The following is a 14,026-nucleotide window of genomic DNA, read 5'->3' on the forward strand; positions in this document are numbered from 1 at the left end:
TCCTCCAGGGAAGAAGGAATCCAGGAAAGGCCCCTTAGGAGGTCCGACATCAGGGCTTAGTATTGGGGTCTTCGAGCCAGGAGACGATGGAGGAAACCTCTTCTCTCCAACCTGAGGGGAAACAACGTTCCCGAAGCTGGGATAGTGAGCGTTGGCACCTTGGAGGGGCTAAGGCGAGGGTGCGCGCCTGCGCCCCCGGTCTGCGCCCCTCGGGTACGTTAGCCCTGCCAAGCCTGGGGCTGGGTACTGCGATCCGACTCGGAAAATTAAACAGCTCAGGAGGAATGAAACAGCCCAGGGAAGGTGCTTGCAGCTGGCGGTTAACACAGGCAGTAAGAGGATCAACTCCCAGCCGCTGGCTTAAAAAGGGGGTGGGAGTGAGAAGTGTGCGCACTCCCTTTTACCCATTCACGTTAGTTAATTTGGATGATAAGGGTCGGTGTTTAATCCCTTTGTGTATGAGTGAATGTACTGAAATCGACAACCCTGGAGAGGGCACCCGCGGCTGGCAAAGCAACCTGCGGGAGGGTGCGTGTCGTGTCCAATCTGGCGTGAAGGAGAAAAAAAAACGTCAGGAGGAGACTGGAAGCAAGGCCCAGAGGGACCAGCCCCCACCCCGGGGGTGTTTGGTGCCGACCTCCCCTCTCCCAGCCCGCGGCAGGTGGGCCGCTCTCTCCCCAGGCCCGACACGCCCCTGGCGTGGTTCTGCGCCCTGAAGTTCCCCAGGTCCCCACGGTGAGCGAGCGGGACTGCGCCCTGCCCACCTCTGCCAATGCCGAGCCCCACCAAAGCGATGGCTCGGGCCATGCCATCGTCTGGCAACACAGAGAGTCCGGGGACGTTGGCAGGGGCGGCGGAGAAAAGACCCAAGTGAGATGGAAGAAGAAGCCAGGGCAGTTCTCAGATGGACAAGATTAGAAAACGGCGAGAGGGTTTGGTGGCTCCAGAGGGGGGTCATAGAACAAAACCCATTTTTCTCGGACTCCTCTGCTCCAAAACTCACCCACCACCCATACCCCAGTGGCCCAGAGCTCTCAGAGTGCGGGTTCCCCCGCAGCAAAAGCGAGCTAGACCCGCGGATGGGGAGAGGCCTCGGCGCGCGCGCCGGCCGGACCTGCTGCCGGCCGAGGCGCAGGAGGCCGAGCTGGTTCCCAGCCTCCACCCCCCTCCTTCCCCTTGGAGGCCCAGTCAGGCACATTTCCTCCCTTGTTTTTGCTGGTGCCTTCCCTCCCTCCTCCTCCCCGATATTTTCTAAAACCATAAAAAAGAGATCAACTTGCCTAACTTCACGGGACCCTTTTCCGTGACAAATATTGATGCCCAAAGTGTCTGCGCTCTCCCCCTCCCAAACGCTCAGAAAAGGCGCCCGCAAAAGAGGGACATAAAAAGTTAACAATGCTGTGAAAATATGTTTGCAGAAAATAGACAATCGTTGGATTAAACGTATTCAAGTATGAAATAATGCCTTTTTGTGTCAAAACTTGGGCGATGGGCGGGTACAAAAGTTGCCTGTGGCAGCTACTTGCTGCCTTTGTCAGCCGTGCGCTTTGGCGTCTCCACTTGGGCGCATTACTCAGAGCCCTCTAAGCGCGATTGTTTCTCCCTTTCTAATGACATTTACCGGATCAAAACACGCTGTTAATTCGATCAGAAGGCTTCACCCTCCCTGACAAAGCCACAATAATTTCTCCTGAAGTTTGTTAAATTGACCAAAATTAGGCAAATGAATAGGGGGTCTGTAGGCGCCCCCTCTCGCAGGTGACGTTGCATAATACTCGCCTGGGCCAGCTGCATTCCCCTTTTCTTCTCGGCCCACTCTTCCCCGTGTTGCCCCCCAGTCCTCCCACCACCACCCCCCGACACACACACAGGCATGCCCCGCCGTTCTCTCCGCCCCCACCCCCTGGAGTTATTAAAATTTAGCCCCAATGAAAGCATTCATACTTGTCAATGGACATTTTCGTATAGGATAATAGGCTACAAATTGAGCCTCTCCCTCCCCCCACCCGCAAAGAGGGAGCCAGAGGGGGGCTATGAGAGAGAAGAAAGCCGGCGACGTGGTCAGGGGGGCAGGGGGAGCGTCGCGTGCCAAAGACCCGCGGGAGGGGCGAGGCGAGGCGAGGCGAGGCGGGAGCCTCGTGTGCCAGCCGCAGCCCCACACCTGCCGGGATGTCCGGACAAATAAAGCGGTGTAAACAAAAACGGGGGAGATGGACGTGTCACCAAGTCGTGTGAGAAAAGCCTGGGAACAAACGGGGAGTCTCGGTCTCCAAGAGCTTTGCCTTGAACCCGGCGGAACAGCCTATTAAAGGCTTACTTAATTACTTTAATGACTCTGGACAGGCTTTAAAACGCACTCGGCGCTGGGACGGCGGGCTTGCTGGGATTTGTAAACAGGCGATCGTGTGAGACTCAGCGGTGGGACTAAAGCAGGAGACGCTGTTTTGTGAGGGTCCTTGCCCCCCGGTGCCCAAGGCCGCTGCGCCCAGGCGCTCCGCGCCCGACGCCCAGCCCCACCGCCTCCTTTTCCCGCCGAGCCTGTTGCCATGCAAATGTTATTCCCCTGCCGATCATGTGTCCTTTGAAGGGCCACGTGGATTAACAAAGCTGATCTGCCCCCAGCTCGCCCCCTTGGCTGCTAAATTTCCCCCCTCCCTTAACTTCTTTAAAACTGATCTTGAATGCATATATCCTCCAAACGCGGCTCCCCTAATCCTATGGAATAATTCAACTTGTGAACGCACTTGGAGGCCTAAATGACTGCTTTATAAGGCAGTCTCCTCAGAGCCGGGCGGCTGCAGTCTACCTGGGACCCTGGAGGAGACACGCGAGGTGGGAAGCTGACGGTGCCGGGCGCCGCCGCCTCTCCTCGGGGCGCGCACTGAGCAGGATGTCAGACAAGCTCAAGGAACGCAGAGTGAGTCGACTGAGCCCACGCTGCCCTTGCGCCCTGGTGGTGCAGGCGACCGATTCACATCCTCCACCTGGCCGGGCAGACCGACGGCAGGGTCGTGGCTACACGTGGCTTGGCATGTGGGAGGAATCCCCGAGTGATTTGGGAAGGGGGCTGGGCATGGAGGAGATTCCTCCATCTGTCGGACTGGCGCTCTGCCGGAAGGTTTGGCCACCTCTCCTAAAGCTCCCCGCGCCGAGCTTGGCGGAGTGGCCGAAGCTTGGTGGAATAGCTGGAAGAGGAGCGCGCCTAGGGCAGGGCTCTTCCGACCAGAGTGCGACCAGGCAGGGAGAGTCCCTGGGGCAGACCTTGGAGAGAAAGATGACATTTCGCCGCTCCTAAGGCCCTACTTCCATGACACCCCTGTTTCCTTCACCCGTCTCCCTGACAAAGCCATTCTGATCGTATAAATCTCTGTTCGCAGAGAACCCCCGTTTCTCATAAAGTGATAGAAAAGCGGAGGCGGGACCGGATCAACCGCTGCTTGAACGAGCTGGGCAAGACAGTGCCCATGGCCCTGGCCAAGCAGGTAACCTGGGAGCCCGGAAAAGTTTCACTGCCACAGTGGAAAACGACTGGCCCAGGGGCCTGAAGTGCGGGCCTCCCCTTGCCAGGGCCCCCGTGCCCACCCACAGCAGCGCCCTGCTCACCTGTCCCCTCTGGGTGAACCCTTGGCCTCCCAGCCTGCAGGGACTAGCCTGCTACTGCTGGCCAGCTGCAAGGAGCCATTCCTCCGGTTCTCTTTTTTAGAGTTCCGGAAAGCTGGAGAAGGCGGAGATCCTCGAGATGACGGTCCAGTACTTGAGAGCCCTGCACTCCTCTGACTTTCCCCGGGGGAGAGAAAAAGGTGGGTGCGGGCACAGCGACGCAGCAGCTGGGGAGGGAGCGTGCGCCTCGGCGAGGCCGCCTGGGTGCTGGGGCTGGGAGGGAAGGAGAGTCCCCGAGAGGTGTGCGAGAGCTGGTTCCCCAAGAGGGCGCCTGCACTGTGGAAGGTTTCCAGGAATGCCGACCATCTCCGTGGAGAGGGTGTGTCTAGCTCTAAGGCAGAAGGTGGTCATTTCGCTACTGCTTTTCTCGTCTCTGGATTTCCTGGGAGGAACGGCCCGGCCTCCAGGGATGCCTTTAGCCAGAAACTGCAGGGAAGTGCCCAGACCCACCTCGGGCTCCCCACGGGGAAGGAGCTGCTCAGGGTGGTTTCCTCTGTCCCTGTCACTCCTCCAGCAGAACTCCTAGCTGAGTTTGCCAACTATTTCCACTACGGCTACCACGAGTGCATGAAAAACCTGGTGCATTACCTCACCACGGTGGAGAGGCTGGAGACCAAGGACACCAAGTACGCACGCATCCTGGCCTTCCTGCAGTCCAAGGCCCGCCTGGGCGCCGAGCCCGCCTTCCCACCGCTCGGTTCCCTCCCAGAGCCGGACTTCTCCTGTCAGCTGCACTCGGTGGGGTCCGAGTTGGCTGGCCACAGCCCCGGTGAGGCGGCCGTCTTCCCGCAGGGCGCTGCACCGGGGTCTTTCCCTTGGCCTCACGGCGCAGCCCGCAGCCCCGCGCTGCCTTACCTGCCGAGCGCGCCGGTGCAGCTAGCGAGCCCCGCGCAGCAGCACAGCCCGTTCCTGGCGCAGGTGCAGGGCCTGGACCGCCATTACCTCAACCTGATCGGCCATGCCCATTCCAACGCCCTCAATCTACACGCGCCCCAGCACCCCACCGTGCTCTAACACCCAAGCGCCCACCAGGTTGCTCAGCGCTCTGGTTGCCGCTGTATATAGTGTACAGGTAAATAACGTGCCCCCAAACCACCGGCGCAGGCTGGAAGGGCAGGACTGGAGTGAGTAAATCGAATCTTCCCTGGCAATAAATGGTTGCTAATAAAGACACACAGGTGGATTTCTTTGTTACCCTCTGCTCATCCACACGCGTCCCCCAGAGAATCACCGGCGGTGCAGGGCTGATAGGCTCATGGTGACCACCCTCAGGAATTTGGGTTAGGGGAGGTGGGGTGAGAATGGGGGACACTGCCGAATCTGAGGTGAAGGAGGCTATTTGGACCCATGAGCAGATGCCCCAAGCTTCGCTTTGGGGCGAGATTGGATGCCTCCTGGGACTCGAGCTGGCATCCACCCGGAGCGTTTCTCTCTTGGCTCAGAGAATGGCGGCAGCAAGGCACAGGCCACTAGGCTCTCAGAAAACATTAATCGAAGACCCTCCCCAAACTGCCTTTGGTACGTTTTGGTTTGGCTGTTGGAGCTGAATGCTTTTCGCATCCAGAGGCACAAAACCGCCCCCCCCCCCCGCCTCCCCACGTGCGCACAAAGCACGCCGGAGGTTCTGGCACGCTGTGGGAAAATCCAGGGCGCGTTTCTCGGTGTCAGGTTGGGTTCACAGGCTTAACGAACCCAGGTAAAACAGACTTGCAGCCAGGACGTTCTGAGTTAGGACTAGGAACCGACACTGGTCCAAGTTGTCTATCTTCCAAGACCACTACTCCGCACCTAGATTCCAAGAAAGCCTTTTGCGCACAAATTGGCCTGTCTCGGGGAGAGGATAGAGCCAGCCAGCTTGGAACTGCAGTCGCTCGCTCAGGGCGAAGCTGTTCCCCAAGGTGGTCCCCACATCTGGCGCCTCTGCCTTCACCCAGAACAAGGTGAGGAAAGTCACATTCAGCAACACAGGACGAGTCACTTTTTAGGGGGCTGTGGTTTTCAGTTGCAGTGTAAGCATGTCTTACTCACAAAATTGCCATGCATTTAAAATAGTATGCTCATTATCATGTTTTTTTCTAAGACCCAAACAACAAAAATAGGCCTTCATTTAAATAAGATAAACAGGGTATCCAAATTTTTAAAACTGTGTTTCCAATGACTTCAAATCTTCCATTATTTTTTATTTGGACTTTTATTCTCATTAACTTGGGTGCATTACCTAAATAAATTATTTGAAATTACATGGCATGGAGATTAATTTTCTTCCCCCAGGGAACATTTAACAAGCCTTTTCCCAAAGTAGTTGAAGGACAGTAGATGAACTTATTTCATTTTCCTGGACAGGACTTAAGAGAGCTCTGACCTGTCCTGTTTACTGAGGTCACAGGATGGACTGACCTGCAGGTTGTAAACCATCATAATATACAAACAGGTGCACACTCACATACACAGCCATCCTTACCATGCCCAGAAAATGAAGTATATGTGTACATGTTATTTGAGGACACCCATACATTTTGAAAAAGATCTTGCAGGCAGGGGTTGTTGAAATGTTTGTCAGGTATGAGCGCTCTGCTCCCTGATGAAGGGAACAGAGCTGGAGGCCCCAAGTGAGTGCAGACCCTACACTGAGCAATACTGGGACCAGGACTAATGATGCAGGAAGGGGAGAATGGACGGCGTCCATTATTGGAACACATGTCTTACACCCAGTTTCCTCAGTGCAGGATACAGAAGCTGAAGAAGGCCTTTCAGAGTTCGGTTTTGTTTTCTAGGAGCATTGAGCCCATCTGAATTCCCTCCAGCAGCGAAGCATTAAAGATATAGCGTTGCCCTGGAAATATAAATTATTAATATATTCAGCATTTTTGTCACTTCTCAACTGTTAACCAAATTAGACAAAACTTGCTTTTACTAAGTAGATTTTCTCTTTGGGATTAGCTTTGGGAATGCACAGGGCCACCACAGTAAAAACTTTGGTCATTTACATATAATTTTGCAAACTTCCACTGGTCCATGACAGTCTTTGTAGTTCCAATGTTGGTATTCTTGATTTTTTTTTTTCTTTCACTCTCATTTAACTGTTAGAGGATAAAACCCTGCTTTGGATTTACAATGAGTTTAGGATAAAAGTCTCCCTTGCCTCTCTCTCTCCTACCCTCTTTCTGAGTGTGTGTGTGTGTGTGTGTGTGTGTGTGTGTGTGTGTGATGTCATTCTGAAACCTTCATCTGAAGTCCCAATTCTTCAGACATGGCCAAAAGTCACACAAGTATTAGTTAGACTTGGCAAAAAGTTAAATGTGTCCCATCAAAATGAAAGGGAATCACATAAGATGGTGACTTTCACGTGGTCTTCCTCCAGCTCTCCCTGACAACACCACGGTACCTCTAGCCATGCAGGACTCCCCCACTGAACCCCCCTTCTGCCTGAGTCTCTTAGGCCCAATGCATCCACTCTTTCTTTAAGTAAGTTGTATAGTAATGGTTTCCAAGAGGACCCCCCCCCGCCCAGCCCCCAACCAAACCCAGAAATAACAAAAACACAAAAAACAGAGGGTTGGCTGGAGGTGACCCATTGTGAGGCCTCTAAAAGGGGCAATCTCTCGTTTCTTGGGCTTCATCCTTGAGTGGGCAAGAATAAAAATAATCATCCCCATGAAATCAAAGGTTTTCTCCAGAGGCTCTAGGAACAAAGCTGATGGCTGGTGAGCTAGTGAGCTGGTGAGCTGGTTCAGTCCCCAGGGCTGTACGGGGCTGCAACCCGTGGTAGCTTCCAGGCACTTGAGCCGCCTCTGCCCGAAGGGCCATAATACAGAGCTCACTTGTGCTCCCAAGCGTTATTGAACAAAGACAGCCCCCCTCTTGCCCAATCAGTATCCCCTTGCCATCAACTCCCCCCACCCCCACACTGATCTAGACTGCTAGGGACTGAGAAAGGCAGAGTTGCCCTGAGAGTGGCTGAGTCCCCAGAGCTGTGGAATCCCTAACAACATGGTCATGGGTGCCTGCCTAGAGCAGTGCAGCTAGCAGAGGAGGGAATGGGGTGTGAAACAGGAGCTCCATGAGGATTCATGGAGTGACTGCATGAACTATGAAACACTGCCCCTGGCCCTTTCCTGACCCCTCATTTCTTCTTCTTCTTTTTAAAATAAATTTATTTTTAATGATATTCACATAATTGAGAAGGATGCATGCGACGTGGAGCACTGATTAGGGTGGGAAGGGTCGGGGGATGGAGGAAAGTACTGAGACAGCTATTTCCAGTCTCCCCTTCCCCCACCCTTTTTTTTTTTTCTGTATCTGGGGGAAAAGGGAAGAGAAAGGGAGATAATCCCTCCCAGCAGCCCAACCACATCAGTACCCGGAAATGAGAGATGGTCACCTGATGTCATACCAGCGTCACTGATGTGGAGCATGTTCTGAGGGCACTGCTCAAGTAGTTTTGATAGTTCTCAGATGCTGTTGATTTCATTGCTCTAAGATTGAGGAAATCCTTCCAAGGTCCATTGGCTGACATAATCCACAGTAGAATCTCCACTTGACTAGATACTCACTGTCAAATCTTGATAGGGAGAGCTTTCCAATTTGTTCTGCTCTCCATGGTACTAGACATCCTATGTAGGCCCCAATGAACTGGTGGCCATGTCCCCCATGAGCATCTGGGCATGCCATCTGCCACAGAGGCTTCAGCAAACCGAGGAGACACAGTTCCAACACATGCACTCCATGCTCAGATCACAGATCCTGTGACTTTCCATGTGGTTGGAGTTTTGAGTCCAGTGGTCCCATTGGGGGAGGGTCCCCAAAGAAACCTCATCTGTGGTGACCTCAAACCTGCCAGACAGTGCAGCATCTGGCTCAGTCCATCATCCAGATCAACCTAAACACACAGTGGTGGTTGCAGCTGCTGGGTGAATTCTGTCCCCAGCCCCATCTCATACTCAAGCCAATGGATACTCAGCCCATCCCTGCCAACCACACACTTGGCCTTCACATATATCAGTAGGAACTGCAGCCTAGTTGGAGTGTCCCGAATAACCCCCACCAGGTCCACCCCAGCCCTGGTTTCTGCGTACAATGGTGTGTGCAGTAGACACCTGACCCTTCCTTTTAGCCCTCATTCTCCTCTGTCATCAGACCCCAGCCATTAACCCCATCTCTCCCCGAGATCTGTGGCATAGCACCCACACTTTTTGGGAATCATCAGAAACAACAGTATGCTGGGCCTTTGCCTCTGAAGTCTGCCTTGAACACTGCGGCTGGAGACTGCACGTGTTGGGCTAATGGGGTTCCTTCTTCTTGCAGGCAGCCTCCTCCCCAGCCCCATCCAGGATTTAGATTCACAATTAGCTTCATGGAGTTCTGCTTCCTTCATGAGGAAGACCACCTGAATCTGGAGCTGGGGGCACGTCCTGCCTGAATAATTATGCGTAGTGTGGCTTGCTGGGACCATATTGCACTCCAGCCTACTCTGTGGCCCTTGCAAGTTGCTAAGCATCTTCCACGTGTCTCATCAAAGACATCAAAAGGGCTGCTAAGGGAGTTAGGTGATGGGCAGACTCAAAGCACTCTGAATAGGCTCCGCATCACTGTGGGTGCTTAATGCTTGATATCAGTAACAATAATAACAATAGATTCCTCCTTTCTAAAGAGTCAGTACATAGGGCCACCTGAAACTAAGAGACAAAATGCTGAAGTATATCGTGAAGATAAAATCCCTAACTCCAGGACTTGTTCTTAAACTCTAAGACTTGCTTTGGAACAAGGTGGTTTTTTTCTACTGGGAGACAGGGCTCTCCAATTCTGTCCCATGTGAGTCCCACTACACATGAATACTCTAATAACTATGGCCTGCTGGTGCTCACTCACTTGCTCTCTTCTCTCTCTCACTTCCTTATTTTTAAAAAAAGATTCATTTATTTTTATTGAAAAGGCAGATATACAGAGAGAAGCAGAGATAGAGAGAAAAATCTTTCATCTACTGGTTCATTCCCCAAGTGGCCGCAACAGCCAGAGCTGAGCCGATCCAAAACCAGGAGGCAGGAGCTTCTTTTGTGTCTCCCACGTGGGTGCATTCTCAACTGCCTTCCCAGGCCACAGAGAGCTGAAAGAGAAGTGGAGCAGCTGGGATATGAACTGGTGCCCATATGAGATCTTGGTGGATGCAAGGCCAGGACTTTAGCCACTCGGCTACTGTGCTGGGTCCTCTTTCTCACTTCTTAATGCCTGACACCTGGCTTAGTGATACTGCATGTCTGTCCTTGCTCTTGCACTCCAGTTTCCCTTTCCAGGGACACCTCCATGTGTCTAGTAATATGCTACCTGACCAGTTTGTAAGTGTCGTTGGAACTTAGAGGAGATGACCTAACCTGAGAGCATGCAAGTGTGCTTCTCGTGGCAGCTCTTTGCTCCCGCACCCATTTCCCCCTTTGTTTTTCCTACTCATCACCTTTGAATCTACTCCTGGCTTCAGGGCCAATCTTATGGATTCAATATCATCACCCTCAACTCCCACTCTTCAATCCTCCAGTTCTCATTCCCAGTCTCATTTGCCTTTGGGTTGCATTTTCCTAGGGTTGAAATGATACCTATCAAAGGCACCAAAGTCAGCCTTCTCTGTCATTGTTTGGTTATAGTTACTTCAGTAGAGCACTTCACTATGAAACATTTTTTATTTCTACTCACTAGTATTAGGAATCTATTTTATAAGAAACACATTTTTAATTTTATGTTTGTCAGAAAATTAACTTTGTGCAGGAGGGCAGCATTGTGGTACAGAGGGTTAAACCACCGCTCAGAGTGCCTGCATTCCACATCAGAGAGCCAGTTCAAGTCTTGGCTACTGTGCGTGAGACATGGCTTCCTGCTAATGTGTCCTGGGAAGCAAACAACGATGGCCCAAGTTGCCATCAATTCTGGGTACGTGTTGAAGCTATTTTGGAAAAAAAAAATCTAAGTGGGATGAAAGTCATTTGAAAATGTATATTTTGGCCACAAGTCAAATAAGAGGAATCTCTTATTTCAGAATTCCTACTCTGGCCTCCTGCAAAGAGGTAGACATGAAGATAATTGAATGCCATCAGCACTATACCACAGCTTAGACAAGAGTGGGACAGGTGTAGGCAATTCATGCCTGAATAACAGCTATTCTGGCCTTGAACCCTGGGCCAACAATGGTCCAAGCATATGAGGCAAGGCTGCAGGGGAAAGCATTCCATTTCTGTACCAGTAACTTCATAGGAAAGCAGCTGTGCTGAGACTTTCTTAGAATGCAATTCAAAGTAGAAAGATGATTCTACTAAAACTAGCACCGAGTTATCTGTTTCCTTGCTGTATTCAAAAAAAGCCACATTTATCAGTGAGACAATATTTTCCAATCTTTTCAATTTTGTGTTAGAGAAAGAGTCCCCATTACAGACGAATGTGCTCACAGATGGCTGACAGGAACAGTCATTACCAAGTAGCATCACCTGACTCTCAGAAGGCAGCAGGTGAGGTGGGTAAAAACACTAGGTGACAAAGTCCCATGGCACCTGCTGATGGCCTCTTGGCATCAGGCATTCGCTATGACTTGCAAGCTTCTTTCACCCAGGAGGGCGGGGGAGGGGGGTGGAGACTTACAGTGTGTTTCCATCTAAGTTCTGGCTCTACCTTGACACACTGGGATACACTTGGTCCTCACTGCAGATAACTCGAGAACTGACCTGAAGTCTGGGAAGGAAAAGCAGCCGATGCTCAGAGTCCAACTTCTTTCAAAGCCCCCATCACCCTGAAGCTTAGAAGGGAAACGATTGGACCCATCAACCCTTCCTCTCCAGATAAATAAAGATATCTCAAAACAGCAATGCTTTCACACTTCCCATCTCCTGCTTTCTCTGTTCCTCTCGCCCCAAGTCCTAGCTTCCTTACTCACACACAGCAGAATTTGGTTGTGTTGAAAGTTTCTTTTGAGACTAGGAAAACCACCCCATGCAACAGAGGCAGACCCAAGTGGATCATATTTCCAGATGTGTGCTCATCTCAGGGAAGACTACGCGGCCAGTCTTCTCTTGACACATGCCCATCTTTCCATCAGTCACTCCCTTCTCCTCAACTCCACTCCCATTCTTTCTCTCATTCTTCTGTCATAGTTGAAGGCCAGACTGCCCACGTTCCTCTAGGCACCAATTCTCCCAGCCTGTATTTTTACTTTCTCTAATTTGTTTTCAATATACTAACCATGATTATTTACAATAAGAATAAAGCAAAAGCAAAAACACAATCCTGAAACCCCTTTGTTCAAATTTGTTCAGTATCATGGCCAGTATGGTGGCATAGTAGTAGGCTAATCCTCTGCTTGTGGTTCCAACATCCCCTATGGTGCCGGTTTGACTCCTGGTTGCTCCACTTCCCATCCAGCTCCCTGCTTATGGCCTGGGCAAGCAGTAGATGCTGGCACAAGTTCTTGAGGCACTGCATTCAAGCAGAAGAACTGGAAGAACCTCCTAGCTCCCAGCTTCAAATCAGTTCAGCCCTAACCATTGAATCCATTTGGAGAGTGAACCAATGGATGGAAGATATCTCTCCCTCAAGTAAAATAAGTAAATCTTCAAAAACCTTTTGTTCAGTGTCTTCCTAGTAGTGTTAGAATGGAGTCCATGTTTCTTGGAAGGCCTTGCCTTTGCCCCCTGCCTATCCCACAGGCCTCACTGCATAATGCCACTCCAAACTCATCACCCAGGTACATGGGTTGCTTTTAATCCTCTGTGAAGGAGTTCTTTCCTGCCAGGCTGTTGTGATGTGGCTTTTGAGACACAGTGGGCCAACACATTCAGGCCTGTTGGCTCTTTGTTAATGAGAGATGGATCTTTCATCTCTTTAGCTGAAGGGACATTCATGTCACATTGTACTCATTCATCTGACTTTGTGAAACAGCTTTGTCAATTCTATGTGTGCAACAAAGCAACATTACCTGAACTTAATGCTATTTCCTTCACACTGGTACTCAAATATCATTATCTAGGGACTTAATTATTGTTATCACAAAGATTGGTGGTTGAGAAGGGGGTGGGGGGCAGGGAGGTACAGCTGCAGCTCTGTGGTATAGCTTCGTTAAGTTGCCACCTGCAGGCCAGCATCCCATATGGGTGCTGGTTCAAGACCTGACTACTCCACTTCTGACCCAGCTCCCTGTAATGTGCCTGGAAAAGTCAAAGGAAGACAGCCCAAAGATATGGGCCCCTGGACCCACATGGGAGACTCAAATGAAGCTCCTGGCTCCTAGCCTCAACCTATCCCAACCCTGGCCATTGTGGGCATTTGGGATTGGGGTAGGGGGAGCAGTGGATGGGTCTACCTTTCTCTTTCTCTTTCTCTCTCTCTCTCTCTCTCTCTCTCTCTCTCTCTCTCGGTTTCTCTGTAGCTCTTTCAAATAAATAATTAAATAAATACATAAATATTAAATACTAAATAAATCTTAAAATAGAGAGAGAACTTAAAATAGAGACAGAACATCCCTGGATGTGGCCTTGGACAAATGAACAGCTCCGTGCTTGGGTTTCCATCAGTTAAATAAAACAGTCATACCAATTGCATTGGTTGATGGGAGGAGTAAATGAGTTCATAGAGCAGTGCTGACTAGTAGCCTGTACCCTGTTACTGTCAACCATTATAACTGAAATCTTCATAGCACTGTTATCTGGACTCTTTCACATTGAACTGATGACCCATTTAGAGTACTGAGTTTTGAAAAGTCAATGATCTTTCATTGCCCCTTTCACTTTTTTCTTGAACTGATCTTTTTTTTTTTTTAAAAAAATCATTTTTATTGGGAAGGAAGACCAGATATATGGAGAGAAGGAGAGACAGAAAGATGTTCCATCCACTGGTTCACCTTCCAAAAGCCACAACAGCCAGAACTGAGCCAATCCAAAGCCAGGAGCAAGGAGCCTCCTCCAAGTTTCCCGCATGGGTGCAGGGTTCCAAGGATGTGGGCCGTCCTCGACTGCTTTCCCAGGCCACAAGCAGGGAGCTGGATGAGAAGCGGGGTAGCCAGGACAGGAACTGGCACCCATATGTGATATTGGTGCTTGCAATGTGACAATTTAGCCATTGAGCCATCACACCAGGCCCTGAGCTACTCTTAATTTTAGTGCTTTTCTTTTGGGGAACAGCAAATAGGAAAAAAGGGAAATGCAAGATTCTCTTAGGACTTGCCAAGTGTCAGGGGCAGGCTCAGAAGCTCTGAGAGGGAGGAGTTTAGAGTGGCTGCCTTGTTGGGGTAGGACAGGAGCATTTGTTCTAAGGCAGCTTTCCTACAACAAACCCTGTACAGGATGGCCTGCTGGGAAAGCAGAGGGACTTGGTTCCCTTGAGGAGTCCCTTGTCA

At 50.9% G+C, this 14,026-nt stretch overlaps 1 protein-coding gene across 2 annotated transcripts; it reads left to right on the forward strand.

Annotated features, from left to right (window-relative positions):
• The first annotated feature begins 2,810 nt into the window (after positions 1-2,810).
• Positions 2,811-4,705, forward strand: HELT (helt bHLH transcription factor). Of its 2 annotated transcripts, none has more exons than XM_040966225.1 (4): positions 2,811-2,917; positions 3,378-3,482; positions 3,704-3,800; positions 4,178-4,705. In XM_040966225.1, the coding sequence occupies exons 1-4, from the start codon at positions 2,891-2,893 to the stop codon at positions 4,672-4,674; spliced, it is 726 nt and encodes a 241-aa protein (XP_040822159.1). In that variant the 5' UTR covers positions 2,811-2,890; the 3' UTR covers positions 4,675-4,705. The 2 variants fall into 2 exon arrangements, with proteins under 2 accessions (XP_040822159.1, XP_040822158.1); XM_040966224.1 differs by having other exon boundaries at positions 4,175-4,698.
• Positions 4,706-14,026: the final 9,321 nt, after the last annotated feature.

This window comes from Ochotona curzoniae, unplaced genomic scaffold, assembly GCF_017591425.1.
Source record: "Ochotona curzoniae isolate NIBS_2020 unplaced genomic scaffold, NIBS_Ocur_1.0 scaffold_4505, whole genome shotgun sequence".
Classification (NCBI taxonomy): Eukaryota; Metazoa; Chordata; class Mammalia; order Lagomorpha; family Ochotonidae; genus Ochotona; species Ochotona curzoniae.